Source organism: Synchiropus splendidus, chromosome 4 (genome assembly GCF_027744825.2).
Source record: "Synchiropus splendidus isolate RoL2022-P1 chromosome 4, RoL_Sspl_1.0, whole genome shotgun sequence".
NCBI classification, from domain to species: domain Eukaryota; kingdom Metazoa; phylum Chordata; class Actinopteri; order Syngnathiformes; family Callionymidae; genus Synchiropus; species Synchiropus splendidus.
In genome coordinates, this window is record NC_071337.1 from 19,916,464 (window position 1) to 19,939,953 (window position 23,490).

The 23,490-nt window shown below is 42.7% G+C and overlaps 1 protein-coding gene across 1 annotated transcript in view; it reads left to right on the plus strand.

The window, feature by feature from the left end:
* The first annotated feature begins 4,844 nt into the window (after positions 1 to 4,844).
* Positions 4,845 to 23,490, plus strand: part of tmtc1 (transmembrane O-mannosyltransferase targeting cadherins 1) — a 71,957-nt gene continuing 53,311 nt past the window's right edge. The window contains exons 1-2 of the mRNA XM_053862738.1: positions 4,845 to 5,240; positions 16,402 to 16,579. Of these exons, the coding sequence (XP_053718713.1) occupies positions 4,945 to 5,240; positions 16,402 to 16,579 (474 nt within the window). The 5' untranslated portion in view covers positions 4,845 to 4,944. The remainder of the gene's footprint in view (positions 5,241 to 16,401; positions 16,580 to 23,490) is intronic.

Below are 23,490 nucleotides of genomic sequence, written 5' to 3' on the forward strand. Positions count from 1 at the left end.
AGCAAGTTAATTGTATTAGCCGTTTTAATCGGTGCGTGTTATTGCACATTACACGTCAGTCATGGTTGCCCAGGCCACCCCAAGTGTCGGACTGCCATCAGCGAAGGGTTCCTGCCCTCTTCACCGTAGAGAGCTGCTCAAACCGTCCTCAGGATAATGAGCTGTTCAGGCTGAAGCACACTCGCTTATGGTGATGACCCGCTTGATCATCCTGCCACTTATGATCATGAAACTGAAATGCAGTCAGGTCTGTGTACAGATTCCAGAAAAGAAAACGAAACATTACATAGAAAAGTCAAGTAAAGGGCATAAAGAACAAAAAAAATAATAATAATGTTGGCGTTGAAGTAATGGCACCCGATTGGGAAAAGCATGCAAACTCTGGAGCATAAAAAGTGGAATAAAGAATGATCGAAAATGAAAAATTCAACCTGAAAACGGCTAAACCTGGAACAAAAACCTAGATAATAACAAACAATGGGAAAGAAAAGGGATAATTCATGAAATAATGAACTTTAAACATCAGAAAAAAGTGTTAATAAAATATCATTTAAATAGTATTTGTACGTAAAAGCAAATCAGAGGGCTTCAACATAAAAAAAGGAAAAATCTAACTGTCACGATATTGTTTAAAAAAATGAGAGAGAGTATTAGTCGAAAAGGAAATATTAAACAAACTATGATTAAAACAAAGAGACAAAAAAGAAAACACAAAACTATATTGGTTGGGAAAAAATTTTTTGAGATTAAACAAATAAAAACAGAACCAGATAGAGTATAAGTAACATTTACAGTTCAAATTGTCAGGAAAGAAACTAGAGAAAAAAAGATGTTTCACTGCTTGACGATCGTGTGATATATGTCAGAAAAAAAAGTGATTCCCTTGAAAAAGACTGTTTATAGACAACAACAGATGCAACCAACATTAAAACTGAAAGAATTTTAAAAGGCAACCCGACACGAGGTTAAACAAAAAATGAGACCACTGACTGAGTGACGAAAGGAACGTGTCTGCTCTCAAGCTGGTGGAGGACCCAACATGGCGAATGAAGACCCTCCGTACTTCCATGTAGATCCCTGCTGACCTCCACTCAGCTGTCCACTGCTGTCTCCGTCGACACACCTTTGACTGTCAAGCGTGTCAGCACTGTGTGTTTGTACACAAGCTCAGAGACCAGTGGCTCATGCTTGCTTCCTGAATTCAGCTGTGGACTTGCAGCGTCAATACTGAGTCACGTTCCTCACAGCTGATGTTGATTCCTCCAGCCAGAGGCTTGTTGCAGCGCCACAGGAGGTCGAGATGATGCGGGCAGGTGTTTCATCTCATCCCTCCTGTGTCTCTGGCACTTTGTAGAAATCCCCATTACGGCCGAGGCTAGAAAACCTTGTTGCAGGTGCTTAACTCTGTGGGGGGAGGGAGGGGCTGAAGTCTGACCGACAGAAGAGCCGGACTTGATGAGCGCCAGGCCAGATGCGGGTGACTAACCAGATGAAAGAGCGTGATGAAGACTGCTGATCTGCACTTTCATCACTCCCCCTCTCTTTCATCTCCTCCCCCCCACCACTCCATCGGTCCCACCTCCTCCTCTCGGTCACGAGGCCTCTGATTAAATCCAGCTCTTCTCCATCCTACAATTCATCTGTGTTTTCATCCTGGCCGGCCAAAGACGAGGAGGCTGCTTTGATTTATCAATTCATAATCGGATTTCTCTGCAGGAGAATAAATAAGGCGACCAGAGTTTCATCTCAGGTTTGCTCCCTGTGCAGCTCATTTATTCATGAGTACACACAACTGGGGGGCTTCCATCTCTGGGACTGGATCTTCTCATATCAGCAGATCGCTCCATTTGGGAGGAGGAAAAAAGGCTGCTCTACTCCACGTTTCTCACAGATTACCTTTGTCATTCTCTGCTAGATTTACATCAAATAACTTTTAAAGTTCATTATGATTAATTAATTACATTTTTTATTCAATTCAATTCAATTCAATTCAATTCAATTCAATTTAATTTAATTTAATTTAATTACAGTTTGCTCTCCAGACAACAGGGAACCTTTGTAAGTGCAGGAGTTCCTGGTCCACTGATCACACTGATGCACAAGACACGTGGCAGCTAGGATGATAACAACAACAACAAACATGGAGGAATCCCTGAACAAAAGCAAACAAAAGCATCTGTTTGCTTTTGTTCAGGGAGGTTTTTTGCTACACAATGGCCAGGGTTTCCACTACTCTGAATGTACTTGAAATTCTTATACAAATATTTTCAAGACATTAAAAGAGCTTTAGTTTAAAAACCATTGTCAAAGTGATGCAAAATAAACAATATTTTGTTGTTTAAACGTATGTATGGGTCCATCATTTGATTCAGTAATATCAAACCAAATTCATTCAAATTGAAAAATGTGGCTTTTTGTGGCAAATATTCTTATACGATTAAACTGCGATTAATTGAGATCAATTAATCTAATTTATTTATTTTACATCAAATCCGACTCCTAGCAAATACAGTTTGATGTGACTCACTGTACCTGTCATTATAAACTGGCTGCAGGAAATGGAGCAGTAAAGCAGTGCTGAACAATGCCCTGCTATGACTTAACATTATCATGACTCACAGTGACTCCATTCCAACTGTGCGGATGGTGACAAAACATTTTCCATTAATGTCACTAGAAGCCGTCGTGTTGACGTGAGAGCAGTGCAGTGCAGGGCCAAACACCATCTGACCTCGCTCTCATATTTGGGAGAGCAGAGTCAGGTTGTTGCGGAGCGTGAGCAGCTGTCGAGCCTCGCACCGACACCAGCCTGTGTCGGAGGAGCAGGAGGCCGAGTCCTCCAGGACCAGCTGGCCAGCACGCGGCTGGAATCGCAATGAGTCGCCTGAGACTGCAGGAGGAAGCAGCAGATGTTCAGCATGTCGGTGAGCTGCTCTCTTCCCTTCGGCTGCTTCATCTCTCCTACTCTTCCTCCACTTACCGCTCAAAGGTGCTGAAATGAACTGAAACCCTCCAGAAGCAGAATGAAGCCTTTTATACTCTGCAAATCTTCATCACTTCCCTGACAGAAATATCGCAGTGGAGAAGGAAGTAAGTTGGAGATCTGTCAAAGATGATGGCAGAGATTCCTCTACTGCAGAGGCCGACTATTATATTGTGAGGAGGAGAGCAAGAAGCAAGCGCAAGAAAAAAAGAAAGGAATATAAGGGAAAACTATATATATTTTTTAGGGACATGCATAAAATGAACAAAAAGATAAATGAAGGGACTGAACTGTACCAAGTTGCTATTAGTTAAACTATTAATGAATAGTAAAAAAAAAAACACTGCAAAATCATCAACATCAAACACAAGTGGAGGAAAAAAAAACACAGAAAGAAAAGACAAGAAAAGAAAAGTTGGATCTTAAATCATCCGACTGGCATCATGACTGGTTTACAATTACAGGCAGCATCTCAGCATGAGCTCATCCCGAGTTACTTTCTCGCCCGAGCGGCAGTATTTGTCTGCGCATGCGTGCAGAGGCGGGTTCGCCGTGCCGCTGGTGCTGCCTTCAGGACTCTACCAAAGCTCGGACCTTTGAAGGCACTGAGGCAAGCGCCAGTACTGCAATATTGCAGACCACTTCAAACTTCTGTCTTGTTATTACACGTCCCACGGACATTTGACGGAGTTACTTTATCGTTTTATTGAAAATTCTGGTCGAGTGAATCCCTAAAGTCTGTTCTACCACATAAATGATATAAACAGACATGGCCCAAACTCATGTGGATCATTTCGTGTATCACCTGCTTGCTATTTTCTTTTTTTTTTTTCTTTTTTCTTTTTTTTTTTGCAGAGGTGATCCTTTTTTATGCTTGAGTTCGTCAGAACAACTGTATACTATGTACTTTCTTTGAGTTTCTTTCTCTTCACAGAAACTGTTGACTGTCAAATGCAAGCTAAAAAAGTATTGTCACAAGGCAACACTTACTACAAGATGAAAATACATATAATCTTGAAGTGAGTAGATACAAAAGTGACAAAATATGGGTAGCTTCTTCATAGTCATAGTTTGCGAGTGAGATCCAAAGTGTTCAAACAGGTGCAGAAAGGGCTGCAGGTTTTTGTTCCACATATCAGAATCAGCCTTTGTCTTTGCACCACAAAGTAGTAACAATGACATTGTGCATCGCATCCCAAGAAACATGCAACACAAGACGTGCCAGGGTGGACGGGAAGCATGAACCAAGGACAAGAAAAGACTCAAGGGCTTGCACATCTGGAAGGGAGGGGATGTTGGGGAGGCTGGCTTTGCACTGGGGACATTCACACGTTGACCCCCTCGTGACCAGTCAGATGTCAGCTGAAACAAGCAGCAGCAGATCGTCAATCTTCACAGTCTTCAGACACCTGATGGATGAAAACGTGCTCTCTTGACTGGATGGAACAAAGAGCTGGACCCACTGCTGCCCTTTAGTGGAACAGTTTGAGACCCCTGGTTTACAATAAACTGCCATATTTGTCCTGTAGGTCACAGTTATATCAAAGCGTGAGTTTTGCTTTTTTTTTTTCCTGTATTTTTACTTTTGAATGACCTGTTGTATTTGTCCTGCAAAACCGATCAGTCTGGCATTCTCCATGTTGGTATTCTTTCACCCCGTATACTTATTCTTCTCAGAATATGAATAAGGAATGTAGGGAACCTGTGGGCTTTTGTTGTTTTAGAAATTTTGCTCTGGTTATGTCATTCTTCCAAAGAATTCCTCAATGGAGTGTATTTTAGAAACGTGCTGTATTTTCCGAGGTGCCCCTGAACGCAGCACCATCTTCCTCAAGCTCAGCGGAGCTCCAGCGCTCACACGGCCGCTACCTGCCAGCCGGAATGGACGAGCCTGTCAGCGCTGCCCTCTTCTTCTTCTTCTCCCTCTGCCCCGCGGAGCCTCTGGGCAAGCCTGGACCGACATGACAGCGCCGACTCGGGAGAGGAAAACCCGCCGCCAGCCGCGGGTGACGGTGCCGCCGGAGACGGTGTGGGCTGCGGGTCGGTACGCCGTGCTGAGCGTCCTGTGCGCGCTGTGCTACGGCAACTCTCTCCGCGGGGAGTTGGTGCACGACGATGTGTGGGCGATCATCAACAACCCGGACGTCCGACCGGGCTCCAGCCTCAGGAACATATTCACCAACGACTTCTGGGGGAAGAAGATGTCGGATAACACGAGCCACAAGTCCTACAGACCGCTGTGCATCCTCACCTTTAAGTAAGTTTGTGCTTCTGCTCCCAACACTTGCTGCTCGTTGGGTCTCCGTGACGTCATGTAGCCTCCGTTCAGGTTATATATTTAATGTAGCATTAAACTACGAAACATAAAGAACTACAGCAAATTTAAAAGATGTCACACATGAAAACTTTTTGTGCTCAACATGTTCTACATTTTAGTGATAAGCATATGAACCTGACTCCTCCTCATGTCGAGTCAGACTCCGAGGTTATTATCTCTAGTCCAACCTGTTTTCCAGTGATGACATTGTTCATGCAGGAAGTGGCCGGGAATCAGACTACAAGAGGTCAGTTTTCAGATGAATCTTTAACCGCTCTGCTCAGTTTAAAGTGAGAGTCAGTCATGCAGGAGAGACTTGGATGAGAGCTTTCTATTGCTTTCTATTTCCCAAAACAGCTGGAAACCAATGTATCAAGCTCCTGAGGTAGAAGAGACTGCAAGAGGGTGGTGCATAATCATTCATTTCATCATCATTGGCCTGGTGTCAAGATCGCCACAAAGAACAAGCCACTTCTCTCCAGGAGAAACATAGAAGATGCCCTGAATAAGATGCTAGGATTGGTCTGCTGAGGACTCCAGTTTTTTCTCACATGAACCTCCCCACTTCTCGGTGTTTTGGAGAGATACAGGTGTGATTCTGCAGTGGACCTGCCTGAGACCATTGATATGTGGGGTTAAGCAGTGCTGGTACGAGCACAGTGGAGCACCTCACCTTCAGGCAAAAGCAACATGGATTTTGTTTCCCAAGTCCATGTCCAGGAAACCCCTCCGACCTTAATCCCATTGAGAATGGGGACATTTCAAATTAAGTTGTTAACAATACTGAGCCAGATATCGTATCTTGTTGTCATAAATTTAGAATACAATAGTTAATACTAACAAATTTATGGAACAGAAATCATTTCAAAACCTGAACAGTTTTTGCATTGTTAGCAACATTGGTGTATGAATGTTTTGTAACTTTCCCTATATTGTTTTTAGGCTTGCGTATACGCTGTTAGTATGTTCACTTAGTACAGTGGTACCTCGGTTTTTGAACGTCCTGGACAAAAATTTCGAGATTTTTTGCTTCTGATTTCGAACTAATATCCAGAACTCGAACACCCCCGAAATGTGCGGACCGATCAGCTGACCCACGATGCGCTTTGTTACTGTGTATAACGCAGCCTCTGTATGCAGACGTGTCCCGTTAGCTACATTTACTGACTGTTTTTTCTTCATATTGAGGTGTAAAACCTTTCCTGCCCCCACACTGTTGGAACGCATTGTTTCTTTTTCCGTTCATTGTAATGGGAAAAATGGATTCAGATTTCGAACAAATCGAACGGCCGTCTGAAACGGATTGTGGTCGAGAACCGAGGTTCCACTGTATTTTGAAATGTAAGGAAAGTTACTGAACACTGTATTGGCAACCTAAAGGTGTAGTTTTGAGCAAGCCAGTCTAGGTTTGATAACAAGCTTCACCAGATTTTCCAGGAAGGCTCTCAGCCTCTGTGCACATCATTTTGGAGCCCAATTAAGCTTGACGCTAGACGTTTTCACTGATGACTAATTTGCAACTTTCTGGAGACAAAACCGCTGGACAGTGACGGAAAGGGTGTGTGGTGAAGGATCCTGCTGTTTACTTGTCGAGATACTTGTCTGTGGGTGGAATGCGGATGTAGAAGCTGTGCGTGGAGGATGGCGAACACACACAAGTGAAGGGTGTGTCTGCAGGATGATGGCGAGCATCCAGGCCAGAACAGGCTGCGATTGTGTTTGGGGAATCATATTAAACCGCAGAGACTGAATGACAAAGGGAAGCAAACACTCAGCAATGGAGCAGCCTCACACACACATAATAAATCTGCCATGTCTAAACAAACTAGACCAAATGTTTGCATGAAAAAAATATTTTCCATCCAAAGATTAGTAAATGAGATGTGATGGACCCTTTTTTTTAAAAACATGAACCAAGACTGAATCAGTGAGTGTGAGTGACAGTTGTTCAACTTGGGTGACTGGTTGGTTTGTATTGGGAAAACACATGAAGTCTGAAGTTCTCCGTGTAGGATGCTGACATGTTGTAGCTGTCCTTGATGGGAAATGAATGAAGAAGACAATTTATAATGATGTGATATGGCACAGGTATTTATTCTCTCCATTTTTAGTCCATTATTTCCTTTCCCTACTGTTACCTTTTTCATCTCCTTGATACTACTTTACCTTTGTTCTATCTAGTCATCTCTCACATGGCCTATTGGATAGTTTTCATATTTATATTTTCATACATATATTTTCTTACACAATTTTAAAAATATTTTCATTTCAACTTTTGACTAATCATACCAGTTCTGGTGTGTTATTTGGTAGCAAAATGTTGACTCACCACCGTATATTTTTGTATTGCTAATATCAGATACAAACTGTTGCAGTGTGTTTGATGGCCTGTTCTGTGGTCCCACAATCCAGCATTAAATCTACACAATCAGCATTGATACAGTGACTAGATAAAAGACACCACATCATCTTCTACTAAGCTGCATTGACTTGGGATTGCTGTTCATAATGTAAATTCTTGGATAATTAATGTAAATGTAATCTTAAGATTAAATGATTTGTGAGGCCCGGAGAGAAATCTGCCACAGTGAGAGACACACAAGCGAACGAGTCATTTTAATTTTCATCATCACGTCTCTTCATATTGTCTTCAGGTCGTACTGTTTGTGTGGATTTGTGAGTGCTTAAATAGGATTGACAGTCCAGTCTGAGATGATCTTCCGTCATGATGCCGAGTAAAGGGTTTGGATGATGGAATCACACTGATGTATCAGACTTGGATTCTAGCTGACAGTCTCGATTTGTCATGATGGTTGTTGCTAATGCCTGTGCTATCGACTGACCGTGGTGACCTTTACTAGCAATCCATGGAATTTGAATATGCAAATCAATCATGTAAATATTGAAAATGGATCAGGTGTAGTATGCCGTAGGACTGAACATCTCCTCTGTGATCAACAGATCAAGGTTTAAAATAGTGAACACGTTCTACAGAGGCAGAGTGTGAGAGTAAACATTGATAATACAAAAGGAGGTCACAATGGTGGTCAGACACTACTCCAAATCCCCAGGTTCCCAGTCAGGAAATGCCGTGTGGAGGAACGGTCATGGCTGATTCTGGTAGCAGAATATCAGGATCATGTTTCCTTTACCTAAAGTGTCTTATTGCTCAGCCAGTGCTGGCATGGAGAATCCATTTGGAACAGTGTCAAGTGTCATGGTCTTCTGGCAGTGTTTGGCTAGTTTTGGAGAACTGCTGGATTTAGCATGGACTGCGGTGGTGTTGGAAGAAGAAGTCTCATTTTAGTTCAGCTCAAATACTTGTGACCATAGTTGTTCAAGCTCTATGAACCGTGAAGTACTGTTTATGACTGGAGCTACATGATGTACCTGGGTGTGGTGGTCAACAATGGAGTGGACTAGAGGTCTAACACTGAGGCTGTGTATAATAAGGTAATGGGCTGAGACAGCAACGTGCCAGTCGGTTGTTTCCACTGACATTTTCTTTGCTACTGTTTGTTGGGGGAGAAGCTTCCAATCCATCCATCCATCCATCCATCCATCCATCCATCCATCCATCCATCCATCCATCCATCCATCCATCCATCATCAATCCGTCCATTCATCTATGAGGGATGGGTGCTATGGACAAAAAAGTTATCATGATAAATGTTATAATGTTGGCGATAACAATAATTATCACGATAAATACATTTTCATGCTACTCCATGTGTTTGACACACTACAGTCTCTCTTGAAACTGTTTTATGATGAAACTTATGAGTGGAGTTTTTCTCCAATGTCATTATTTGTCTATGTTTAAATATAATAGTTAACTAAGTGTAGAGATGAGAAGCCGCTGGTGTCTTACAGACTGCTCTGCCAGCTTTATTTATGGGTTAAATTGAGCCGTCTGTCTGCTGTATCTCATGTCTCTTAACAGTTGATTTTAACTATGGACCAGTCTGGACACATTTCCTAGATGCTATTGAAGACATATTAGAAATAATGTGAATAAAATGATCATTTAGTCATATTCTATTCTTGAAATCATTATACACACTGTCAGTCCTTCGTCAATATTCTCTCTCCAAAATGGTGGTTTCCATTTCCTTATTGAAGAGTTCACTAATACTTGGACCGTTTTAGAATTTGTTGATCGTCACGATTACATGTCGTGGAATCCCTGAAGTATATGTGCAACCATGTTTTCTGGAGAGGATATTAGGTAACTTCTTTGGGTCAGGGGTCATTGGACTCAACAAAAGGGCTGCCTCTCAGCAGGGGAGCTGGAGCTGGGAGAGAATGTGTCCGATCCCATGAGAGACGCACAGTGTTTGATGGTAATCTGTTCAGAGTCTGGTGGAGGATCTAAGCGCTGAGCCGACGGTGAACTGGAGAGAGAGCGTTTAAAGCAGGAGACAGGAAACACCATCTGTGATCTCATCAGTTATTGAGACAAATGTGAAAATTAGTTTCAAATGGATTTTGTTCAGCAGCTATCATCTGCTAAGATTTGTCCTGTTTATTAGCTCTGCTCTGGTCTGCTCAGATTTTGATGTAAACTTTCTCTCTTGTTGTATAATACAATTTGCGGGGAAAGTATTTAGAAGATTAAACGGTGACTAAATCTTAAGTAGGTGCCAGAACTTGCTAGTTTGCCATGCAATTGATGGTTATTGTCGCTGGCGTGGTGACGAATTGTAGCTGGAGCTGCTATTCCTCTTAATACTGTGAGGTAGATGACTCCTCACTCGGCAGACGCTCCCCGGCTAATGGGAATGAATATGGAGTTACGCTGGAGGCTCTAACTCTCTGTTGAGTCGGCCTGCAGCACAATCTGTGACTCTCAGCTGCGGAGCACATGCAGCACAGCGTTTCCCACACTTGACTGTGCTGGGAAATGAAAATTGAAGGTTAATTTAGGCCAGGGTGAATTTGATGTGGACTCCCTCAGCTTTCTTTCTTACCGCATGAAGTGACCTCCTACTATTACATTCTATGTGCTATCAAGATATTTGCATAATTTTAAGGGTGCAACATAAATGAAATGAGTTCCAGAAAAAGTTCTCTTCTCACTTAACTTTGTGCAGCTGGCGACTTTGTTTGGGCCACTTATTAAAACACCAAATAGGACATTAGTGGAGTCAAGTATTCTGTACTCTGTACTCAGCCCCTTCATTATTAAATGCTCATCTTGGGTTATGTCACCAGGCAGCAGACTTTGGAAGGTCTCCAGTGGAACTCAGCCGGTGTGGGTCCAACAGAGACCCTGGTCTGCTGAGCCCACTTGAGTCGATGTTTTCATTTCCATAGAAACTCACAATGTAGCGCTAATGACCTTGCCTGAGGGCTCTTGCAGGTAACGCCCAATCTATGAGCGCATGTTTTATGCCAAGGTCGTTGGTGCTGCTCACTGACCCTGACCAGTTGCTTATTACTGGAATCCCAGCTACTCCAGTGAAGAGGCAAAATATGCCAATCCATCGCAGAGAAAACACCCATCACCAATTGGGTGAGGGACATAATGAAAACTGGTTGCAGACATAGGTCTGTCTACATTCCATGAATCCCATGGTTGCCAGCAACTAGACTTGAACCCAGGACCTCCTCTTGAGGCTGCCGCACTCTCCTCTACCTCTTCACCTTTGTCTAGCTAACAAATGCTTGAAATGAAAATAGATTAAAAAGTATTCAACTAGAAAGCAAAACCTCAGCTGTTTTGCTTTCAGATTCAAAGGTTTTACCTGAATTTAATTCAAAACCAACGTCACAGTTGCATTGCTGTAGTAGAACGTCACATGATCCTTCCTTCATATTTGGTGATTCATTTGTGAATTACAGGCCACAGTCCAACTTCTCCGCCTGTGTTGTATCTAATCAAGGCCAACCAAGTCGCTCCAAAGTCTCTGTGAAGTGAGCACATCTGAAAGATGACTGTGGTTCTTATCTTTTTGTCAGTGGTTTCAGCCCATCTTAGTGGCCATGTGATCAGAATGTAGTGATGCCGCTATGCCTCGATGCTTTTTTGGTCATGTTTTATGCATGTAGGAAGACCAAAGGGGGGTTTCTTCAAACATCTGTCTCCTGGGAGGGTGACTTGTATCGGCCGGCTTTGAAAAGCCCTTTTCCACTCCTCGTTGGGGGACAACAGGGCACGCGGCAGACCTGCGTCGTTCCGTGCAAGTAAACACTGCAGAGCTTTTGCAGTGTGATCAAGGTGAAGGACACAGGATTGAAAATAAGATTAAGGCTTTTTTTCCTTTAAACCAGAGTCCTGACTTTCACCTAAAATAGAGCCAAATCCTTAAGAGAGACTTGGATGAACATAGCAAGTCAAGGACTGATGGCAGAAAGGCAAAAAGTCATGATGAGTGATTGACAAATGAGGAGTGAAGAGGGCTGACACAGCAGATAGTGAAGGCAGGAACTCAAAATGACAGCGGAAGTGATGGATGTGCCGTCCGAGAAGAGGACTGGGAAGCTAACAGCCATTGCTCTAATCAGAACAAGTATGAAGAAGTGGTTCAGCATCAGGCTAAGATGTTGTTGTGTTACGGGTATTGACTTTTAATTCATCAACACGCTGTTTCCTCATCTATATTCAAGTAGCATGTCGGCCCCGTTTTGGCTCACTCTGCCTCTTTTACATCATTGTGATTTCATAAAGGGGAATTAGCAGTGCAGCTAGTTTCCGCTGGAAAGTTGACAACCTATTTTTGGTATTCTTGCGAGTCTCTCCAAGTGTCTAGTGCAAATCACTGTGATGAAGTGTAACCTTTTCTCTGCATTTATTGAACCAAAATTAAAATTCTGTAAATCTGACTCATGGAATGTGATCTCCTCGGGTCAGCCCCACCTACAAAATGTCACTCTTGTCAAAGCCTTTTACTTTCGCTTTTTGGCTGCTGACTCAGTCCTCGATGGCTGACCAGGGTACTTCACTCCTCCTGCGTGCCGGGATTTACAGATGTTGGTGAGTGGAATATTGAAAGTGAGATAGGAAAAATGGTGCAATTCTAGCTGTTGAACTAAGTGGACAAGTTAATGTGTTGAACTTTGTCACCACAAACAGCAGTACAGATGACTGACTGAGTAATCAGCAAGCTATTGAATACGCTGATAAGTGCGACTCAAACAATCAGCTGGGCAGAAAAATGAAAGCATTGTGAGTCAAAATGTCAGACTGTTCAAAGTCTAAAACTATGTTACAGACAAAATTGGTCTTCAATGATGAATGGTGTTTGACTTTGTTTGGTACTGGAATTCACATGTTGTTGTAGTTGTATCTCGCAGTCATCTCTTCTGACTGGATATGGGCCTTCAAGCTGCCCTTTCAGGTCGCTTCCCCCGTTCCTCACCTTGCAGCAACACACCTCCGTCGCCAGACCTCCATGCACCTTCCTGCTTTCCGCCAACCAAAGGAAAACCGTCGGGATACTCCATCCTGGTTTTAAGCTGCCACCGATAGCGATCACAAGGATTGGCCTTCCATGTGGAAAGGAGGAACCATGAAATCTTGACAAAAGCATATTTTATTTGCTTCCTCAAGAGACAAAAACCTTGAAGCTAAAAGGTGTAATGAAGCTTCTATTCAGTCAAAAGGACAGCTGAACAACATTTTGATGTGAGGGTACACTGTCTGATGGAGCTCGGCTGTGGCCGATTGATCGGGTCATCTCTGGAAACAGTCCCCAGGCTGTCCTCCACAGGTCCAGCATCTTCCTGTACGCATCTCTGCTCTCCTTTGGCCATGGCTCTCATGTCTGGCATCTTCTTCCTGTTGGTGCCTTTATCACCAGTGCTGACAAATCATGTGCATCCCACCGCCCTGCAGCATCTTAAGGTGTATTGGTTGATCAATAAAAAGAATTTAGTATTGTGCCTGGGATGAAAGCCAAAATTTGGGTTCGGCTTTAAGTTTGGGTTCGGCTTTGGGTTGTTCCGAGGCCTCAGGGCTAACCTGCTCGTGCTGTAGAAGAATCTCTTTTACGTGATGCCATCTGGAAGATAGTATCAGAAGAACCTTTGCATAAACCCACCTACATGCTGTATCTGTTGTTGGCAGCTTCAATGTCGTCAATCTCCATCGTCTCATCAATCAACTCCACTCAATGTTCTCTTCATCTGGCTCCTCCCTTGTGCTGAAAGCAGGAAAAACGAATCATGGATATACTGACAGCAAAACTGCAGAGTAACATTTGCCTGAGTGAGATGAATGAAGAACCCATTAGTTTGAACTGTAGCCATTTCTCTCCTCTACGTGGTAAGATGTCAGATACATGAATATTTATGTGTAGTTGTGTGATTCAGCGTGCCTGAACCGGATGTCCGTCAGCGACAGTGACCTAATAAACATCCAGTATCATCTCTGTAACATCCCAACATTATTATTCATCTCAGAGCTCAGTTGTTGTCCAGTCCTCGCACAGAAAGGCCACGGATTCCACCAGCAGCTGGTTTGTCTCTGTCAACATGTACATTTCCTGCCCTTCGGCTGGACACTGAACCCTGACCTGCTGCTTCATTGTCAGTCCCCAAAGATACATGTCGACTCATCGCCTGAAAGGAGAAATTTGAATTCCTCGAGTGTCTTATGTCTTAATGTGGGGGAGGGTGTCAAGGATCCTCGGGCAGAATCCAGCGCCAAACTCTCCACTCGCCCCTTGACCATCTCAGTCTGAGCAGCGAGAGCAGATGAGTGTTGGCCGAGGTCAGGCTGGATAATGGTGAGGGTTAATGTTTTCTGCACAAGCCCGCAGAGGTGTTATCAGCTGTCCTCGTTGAATTATAGATATTGGAGCCAGGGAAGGGTGTGCCTCATCTCATAATGGCTTGAGGGGGAACCATTTGAGCTAATTACAATCTGGTCTTCAGATTTTAATCCCATTTCCTTTGGTAACTCAACACTTCTTTATTTTGTTTTATAGTTTGAATTCAAACTGGCCACTTTTTGAGGCTCAATTTTGACCTTTATTTCAGACCCCCTCTGTTGGAGCTAGTCTGTTTTTTTGGACCCAGCTTCCTGGTTTTAGAGAGGATATTGGAGTAATCTCAAGTATTTCCTGTTTCTCCCATTTAGAAGCATCTGAGGAACAACATTTGAGGAGGCTAAATGACGTTCTGATCAAATTCTACGAGTGGTTCAACAAGTTTACTTTACAAACCTAAAGATTGTTTTCACATAACCAAGGTTGGGTGGCAGGAGTCGAAGTTAAAAGGGACAGGCTTCCCTCTCCCCAGCAACCTCCTCCTGCTCCTCGAGGGGAATACCCTGACGCTTATAGGTCACTTGAGATATGTAATCTCTTCAGCGTCCCGTGAGTCAAGCCAGAGTCCCATTTGGCCATGAGTGGAACATTTTATCAGGCAGCCAAGAAGCATCAAGACGGCCCAGCCTCTTCAACTGGCCTCTCTTAATGTGAAGGAGTATTTGAACAAAAAGAGTGAAATTAACCTGCTTTTACGTGTATTTGTGGTTTGTTTATCCTGCTACACTACAGAGGAGAATTTATACAAATAATTCATGGAAAATGACATTTGAGATCAAGGTTTCTTTTTCTCATTGAACATTCTCAGCCATTGAAGAAATTGTGTAGTCTATATTCCATAAATAGAATCCGTGATGCCACGATTCCGTCCTTTATATTTTTAAATGTGCTGCTCTTCTTCTCTTTTTCATGTTCTGAATTGTAGATATACTGCATGTGGTTTAAAGAATTTAGCACTACCTGACACACCACCTAAAGATGGACCTGCTTCTTTTTCAGTGCTTTTTCTTTTCAGAATCATCCTTGTTCTGGTTCTTCAAACCATATTGAGAGAGTGCAAGTGAAGCTGCTCAACGTCTTGTTGAGCAACCTGTGCTTGTTGGTATTCTTGTGGGTGAACAAGAGAGGGTCTCTGTGTAGCATCGTTCATGACAATGCGGAATGAAATTGGTGACCTTGACGCCATTCCTGAGGGATTAAGTGATGAACGATCTTGAATGGGAGATGTTTCGGTTACATTTTTATCCGAATAATCATTCTCTTGCAGAACTGCAGGACATGAATTAGGACTGCGCTCCGGGTTATCATTTCATCTTCCACAACGTCAAATGTTATTTACCTGTGAGAATCCATCTAGTCCGTAAGTGATTGTTTTGGATTACACATTAGTGGGATGTGAGCGACTCTGCCTCCGCTGTGGCGAGAGTAGCGCCGCGGTCGAGAATTCAATTTATTAAAAATACATTTTTTGTTGAGTCATTTTTCTTCCCCACTTATCCTGCCCACACACCAACATATAGACAAGTGCTTACATATGCATGCGTCTCGCCGGTTCATCAAAATGTCATGTTGCCTGGCTACCAGAGAAAATGGAACTACATAATGGAGCTCACTGAGTACAAATACATCTCTCCTTGTTCCACATTGTAAACAACCAATTGGTTCTTATTTGGAGAGAGGGACGATGATGGTTTTCATTTGTTTGCCCCCAAATGATTGAAGTTTTCAGTTTGTATTGTGGTGTTAACAATTTCATTGCTCTATCTTGCTCATTTCAGGGCTTTGTATAAAATTATCTGGAAAATAATTTCGAAATGCTTTCTGTTCCGCCTCCTGTTCTGTTCCGATTGGTCAAAAGTGAGTTCGCCGGGTTGCTCCCCACTCTGCCAAATTGAATGAATATTATCATATTACATATTAATAATAATTTAAATGGCAACCAGAGACAGCTGTTATTTGTCCGTTTCTCAATCAAACCAATGAGTTGGCTACATATACTTGTCAAACTACTTTCCTGAGGTCACCTGTGATCATTATGTTAGTGAGCAAAGGAATCGGACTGAGGATTCAAATCTGATATTTGGTTCCTCAACGGGGAGCCTTTGCTCTTCCTCTGCGAGGCTCTGGAGAAGTGTCAGCCAGTCTCAACTTGCCTATATTTGGAGAGATAGCCACGAGACCGACACTATCTGGTCTTAATTTGACCTTTCTGCTGGTGTCATTTTCCTTTTTGTGACACACGTGACCCAAACTAAGGTGCAAATGATTGTTTTTGATCTGGGGGCAGGGAATTCACCTTGCGCTCACTGTGGGACTTTTGTGTTTGTCAGGTTGAACATCCTGCTGGGCGGCATGGTGCCTTTGTATTTCCACGTGGTCAACCTGTGTTTGCACTGCGGCGTGACCTGCCTGCTCATGCACACGTGTGAACGCTGTGTGTTCACTGAATCACGACTGGCCTTTGTCACCGCGCTCCTCTTCGCTGTGCACCCGGTCCACACGGAGGCTGTAAGTACATCAAACGCACACACAGACACACACACACACACTCATCATCAGGTGGAAAAGAAAAGCCACATCATGATGAAAAACTGTTGGTTTACTTAGTACAGTTGACCTTTTTACAAACTGTTTCAGGGAGAGAGCTGTTACCAGAACAGTGACCTTTTCATGCCAAACAATCCTAAATGCTTCATCGTGCTATTTCAGAGTCATCCACGCCAGCTTTCTCTCAGGATAGAGGAGTTTTTTTTCTAAGAAATAAGTTGTGACCTTTTACTGGCAGTTATTTGGTGAAGTCCACAGTTTTTATTTTGAGCTGGTAACCTATGATAGAAAGAATGAAAGACATGATTTCGTTTGGTAGGGAGTCCCTACCAAAGTGTTGAAAAAACAAAGGTACTTTATTATAATATAATACAATATAAGTGTTGTAATGTAGCAACGGCTTTGTGGCAGTAATCTGTTATGTTAGAGGTGGACTGACTGAAATTCTTGCCAAATGGGACTTTCTGACGTTTTCACATAAGCTGAATATAACTCTGCCTCTTATTCCCTTAATGGGGTTGAGGTGGGCTGAGGTTTATCTACAGCCACGCTGACAGCCTAAACTGGATTTAAATTTTAAGCGTGACCATAGCCTCTTCATCCTAATGTCAGGCCCCTGGGCTGAGAGCTTTTGTCGTCCCTGCCCTGCCCTCTCAATTCGTTGAGTGCCAGTATCACAAGTAATGTCAAGCTGATGTACAACAGTGAATCACTCTCTGGAAAAGCTCTGTGTTAGTTTTATGTACATAAACCAGGGTTTGTATAAATGATTGAAATCCTCGAACAGGCTCGAATTTTGATGGGGTGTTTTCAAGGTTTAGAAAGTGATTACTTCTGAAAAAGTGCTTGAAAGTGCTGCCAATAATAACTAGCAGTCTGACCGAACTGAATTTTCACATTTCTCTCCGCTTCTCACACGCTGTACCGACACCTGTCAGTTGACGTGTTTGCCCCGCCCCCCCGTCGGAAGAACATGCATAGAAAACTGCAAACATGCTGGCAGGTTGCCGTTTTGACAACCATATGTGGGGTGACTCAATCCATGTGTAGCTCCCTGCAGAGTTGGCAAAAGAGAAGTGCGACTCTTCATGATGGGAGAGTTGGCGCTGGCAAATCACATGAAATGCAGCCAAGTACTTTTGCTCCACATTATTAGCCTCATTTATGCAACACAGTCAGGCTAAATAGTTGACAGAAAGATCGCGACGGTGGTTGTTGCATCTGCTGCAATTTATTTTGCTGCTTAGTTTACGTGCGTTTGTATGCTTATACAAAAAGAAGTTTGGGTTTCATATCAGGTTCACTAACTGATAGCTGAGTAATACACCAGAATACACTCTCGTAGCCCTTAACTAGTCTTAGAGCATGAAAGTCCTTATATGTAAACATCGCTACGATAGAAAACAATTCTGGTCCTGTAGAGTGAAAATGCAACTTGAAAGTGCTGGGGAAAGGCTTGAATAGGTGTGTGAACACAAAGGATAACACAATAACAACACTGAACCAAGAAAACATGATCGCTAGCTAAAATGAATGGCAAATATTTGGTCCCAAGTTAAAATGTTGTTTGGCATACCAAACAGTTGAGTTAAATTAAACTTCTTACAAGAAGAACTGGCCAATACGTCCTTCCTTACTAGCCAGAAGCTGCTTCCAGCCTCAGTGGTAATGACCTGAAGCCTCACCCTTTTCAAATCTGGTAAAATTCACACCAAGGGGTTCCACAGCAACTTTTTATTAAATGCCTGCCCTTCTTCTCTCACTTCAGGGACCTGCAGATATTTTTCCCCTGGTGGTACATAAATAAAAAGATGTGGCTGGTGTTCATGTGAATGTCTGGTTGGTGGATGAGGTGGGTCGATCTGGAGTAAGTTTGCTTACACATATTGTTTTTTATTGTAGATGCCCATATGATTGTCCCTTTGATAAGTGAAAAAACACTACATTAGGCAGTGGTATAAAAATATGCGCAGAAAAGAAGAAGATAACATATACAAAAAAAATCAATAAATAACACAACATCCAAAAACACATTCCCTCCCCTAAAATAAAGGCAACAATAATGAACAAAAAGACACAGACATAAAGTAGACATACTTGAAATCTGTGAAGAACAATTACCTTAACTTAAGATTCACATTTTTCGTTGTATTTCACCCATTTTTCCCAGTTCATGTCACACCATTCTTCTAAGTATGTGTCCGATTTCTGTATAGGTCCTTTTAGATGAGAATGGTTAGGATCCATTTGATTGCATTTTCGCCCACTTATCTGATTTTTATTCAACTGTTTAGCTTTATTCTTTGGAGTAATGAAGTATGGTATTTGGTTCTTCCATGCAAATTCTCCCCATCCATGTGATTGGGTGGTTGTCTGCTGTGTTATCCAGATTTGATTCCACGTTTCATCTGTTATCTGTTATCTTTTCACCCAATTCTTGGGAGCATTTGTGTTTGATATATATAAAGTATTTTCATTCTTGTACCCCATGAGATGCTTGTATAATACTCATGCTTTAGTAATGATTTTAGCATGAGTGAATCAGTAATTTAATAATAGGGTGAGTTTCGGCCTGGTGTGTTTGAATTCTCATGTGATTGTTGAACACAGTGTGTCCTCGGATGTTTGGAACTCAGCGCTAAAAATTCCTTTTCGACTTTGCCACTTATAATTCCAATCAGGCATCACTTTCTCTTATCTGCCTGCCAGAAAGTGTTGAGTTTGAGAATTCATCCAAAAAAGCAGATTATTATTCTCTGCTGCGCTCCGACAGGTGAGATGACAAAGAGTGTGAGATGTTCACTACATTGTGCTGAATATTGTAATGGAGATGAGCTGAGAGGGTGACGGAGGCGATGAGTCGTGAAAGAGGCGCAGACGAAAACTTGAATGGGGGGAAAAAGAAGCACATCAGATTTGTTCAAAGGAGGCGCTGAAAAGAGATGTGAGCAGGGGTGGGGAGATGATTGAAGAACAGTGGGGGTTTGGACAGGACTGTCCTACACACGACTTGACTCCTTGTTCAAGAGCGACATAACTTGAGAAGTGGGTTGAGAGCTGAGAGCGAGGGACATGGAGGCGACAAGCAGGCACTGAAAGTGAAGAAGCATGAAGGAGTCAGAAATGAGATCTTGAAGTCTCCTGACCAATGCTGAAGAGAATTTGGTGCTCCTCCTCATCTACTGGGCTGTCACTCAAACTGTCAGAGCTCAGGGCCGACCCGTACCGGAGAGGCTTATTCCAGCAGTGTGTGTGTCCTTAAAACCTAATTTCAACCGGTCTATAAATGTTTTAGTGAAATCTCTCCTTCAGTTTCACTGAATGAAGCTTCTGTAAATATATCACAGTAACTCGGTGGACCAGACCTTCACACGTTCATCACAGCAACCCTTCGGAAGCTTGTGCAGTATAAATCACATTTACCTTTGTTGCCTGAGTTGCTAAATGTATTGGATTTCCGAAATATTGAATTTCCAGTTTACTGATCTCCATATATAGTGGAGTTTAGTGCAACAGCGTTATCATTGCTCAGATCCCTTCCACGTAATTCTCCCATCTGACCTTCTTTACATCACTCTTGCATAACATATTCTCAAGTGGTGGATCATGTTGGAAATGAAGTTCTACCAGGAACAGGTTTCTTTTGTCTCAGACAGTCACCACTGTTTTTTTTTTTTTTTTCTTTGTGCGTCTACGATGACTTTCCTGGCAGCGCTTCCATCGCTGCAGAATAAAGAGTCTCCTGTTTCAAGGCTGAATAGCCTCCATTCACTCTTTCTTCCTGTCTTCTGTCTGCTGATAGTATGCTGACCATGTGTGGATCCCATCAGGCATATGTTCCACGCACACACACGCACATTAATAAAGCCCTGGAGGTGTTTTGGGCGGTGCGTGCGAACCCTGGGCTAGATGAACTACCGCTCTTGCCCACAGTTTAAAAGGCCTTCCAAAACGTCCTTCTGGTCAGGTTGAGGGTGTGTTTAATGGAGCTGTGCTTCCCCTCTGCCGTCAGAGGTTTGGTTGCAGAAGTAGCAGCTGCAGTCCAGTTCAGATTCCTCAGGAATTATGTAATTGGCTGGAATTGGAGGGAAAGTGGAGGGAGAGGAGTTTGATTTCCCTCATCCCTTTTGTTTACTGAGACCACACTCAGCCCGTTATTTCACTTTTCTTCTCAATTACACATAAAGAATGGACTCTGTGGTATAACTGGGATTTGATTACAGTACACCTATCAACATCAACATTATGACCACCTGCTCACTGTCACACAGGCCTTACTTATGGTGCTAAACCGCATGCAGTGTGTGCAATAAAATCAATTGACTAATCTATTGAGCAAATGTGGCAATGCTTTCAAAGTCTTGCTTGCAGTTTGTCCGTGTTCACTTTTGTTTACGTCGTTCATGTTTGCATCTGCCTACGTCGCAAACATATTACTATTCATCCCCTGTCGGTGTCAGCAGAGGTAAGAAGAGTCTTCACACGCTGATGTTTTATTCATGGTGTCTTTTCTGTCCTCACCCCCCCAGTCATCCTTTCATCTATGTAGCTCTCCTTCGATCACACTTCATCCCTCACTTCGCCCTGCTTTCATCTCTATCCGTCCTTGAGCCTTCAAGTATTTCGCGATTAGGAGGCGCCGTACATGAGCAAGAGGAAAAGTTGTCTGTAAGCGGTAACAAAGCGCTCTCTCCTAAGTCCTAAATAAAGCGTATTAATTAGCATAAAACCAATTTCTGTGGATGTAATCTCCATTAGACGTTTCCTTGATGACTAGCTGAAAACTGATATGTGAATTTGAACTACGACAATACACGCTGAGTCTTACTTTGCGAAGTAATGTCCTTTCATGTTCAACATATCAAAGCTTTTGAGAGGTGTTCCACTCCAGCGATGCATGTTTTGCAAACACCAGAGCAAATGCTTAAGCGTGTGTGTCAGTTTGAAGCCCACATCTACTGAAGTCTGTAAGCTCCAGATCTCAGTGGGAGACACTCCCTTCCTCTATAAAAGCTGTGGGACTTTAGGATCTGACTGCGCATTTAACTTTGTTCATGAAGTCAGAAGACATTAAATGCAATTGAAACTAATTTGCCCAGTAAACACTTTTGTCTTTCAGCCTCATGTTGGTGGCTTTAATTACACTGAATAAGTGAAAATGAAGTCATTTAATTCAAACTGTGCCTACAGATTCCTTTGAGCATATGCATGGCACAAAACAACATCTAAAATACAGATTTTTCTAGTACAGTGATGTAACCTGCCGTCATGACCTGAACTGAAAGTTTAAAGCCCATTTACGGTAACATGACGTACAATTGGGACGGAGCTTTCTGTCCGTGCTCGGCGTTCATTTTTTTAAATATTTCTGCATGTTTCCCCAAAGCTAAGGATACTGACTAAACTGAGCAGTACCACCAGGAACAGTGAGGGCAGTGTTGCTGTTACTACCCGATATGGAGCTCTAATGAGACACGAAGAAGACATGGATTTAACTTTGCGATAGATTTAACAGCCACACCAACCACTGCCTCCGACAACGCAGCCTCCGTTCCCTCTTTTGTACAAGAGCTACATTCTCAATACTTCTTACACAGTTGCTGTTTGTTTTAGTACATGATCAGTGATGATAGTGACGTTTGATAAGGACGAGTACAATTATCAGTTTAGTGTCGAATTGAGAAGACGTAACCCAAGTCAAAACCAACACCAGAGCATACCAAGACAGAGTCAAGATTATGACTTTGAAGGGGCAAGACCGAGTCTAAGACTTAAAGTACTGAACATCTTAGTCTATTTGCCACACCAACTGACAGAACACCACCAAAACACCACTGAGATCAAATCTCTTCTAACTTGTCATCTCCTACCTAAGTTTTATTGAAATACATCAGTTTGTTTTTGAGTTATTCTGTTCCCAAATGGAGAGTCGCAGACCACTAATACTTGACCTCCATGATTGCCTGAGGTAGTTATTAAATACATCAGTTTATTTTTGGGTTATTCTTTTTCCAAATGGAGAGTCGGAGACCATTAATACAGTCATTCAATCATTCATTGAGCCCGCTTCACATGCAGAGCTCTATTTCCCGCCCCACACATCTCTGACCCATAAGGTGCTTTGATGTCACCCTGATGGTAATGCATGTAACATACATTTTGGATCAGGATGAGTAGGCAGGTCCTCTTCTTTTGCTGTTTCTCAGGGCAGGGCAGGATAAGTGTTAAACTCTGCCTGCATGGACAGCGCAGTAGAGAGTATCTTTTTCAGTCTGAAAAATCTTAGGAAAAGAAATATATCTATCAACTAATTCTGGAACATTGTCCTCAAGATGGACGGGTTGTGTCAGAGCTTTCGTAGCTCCATCTCTTTCTTGTTACTGAGCCAGTTATATGATGCCATCAATAGACTGTTAAGATACTTGAGGACAAGTCCCAAGAATATTTTTCCTGATGACACGTGTAACTGAACCTTGCATTGTTCGACAGCACCTTTCATTTTATTGCTGCCAGGCTAAGAACACTGAATGCTGCTTGAGCTGGGGTCAGGGTTTGATGTGGTCTTTCGATTTTGGCTTGATGGTAAGAGCACACATGCCATAATCAAAAGCTTTGCATGAGCTCCTGTGTAATGTCTGCTCACGTGGAGCTTAGATGCGTCTTGGGAAAAAGGCCACTCATTTAAAGTTTGGCATGGTGATTAATAGATATGAACATTGAAGTGTTATATTACGATGTCTTTGGTCTTCATTTCTACTGATCTTCTTCATAATGTGTGACCTAGTCTGCTCTTCTTCGAAGGGTATCAGAGAACGTAACAGTTCAGCCTTTTCCACCACTTGTTTTCCTCCCTGTAGAGCCCTTCATCTTTG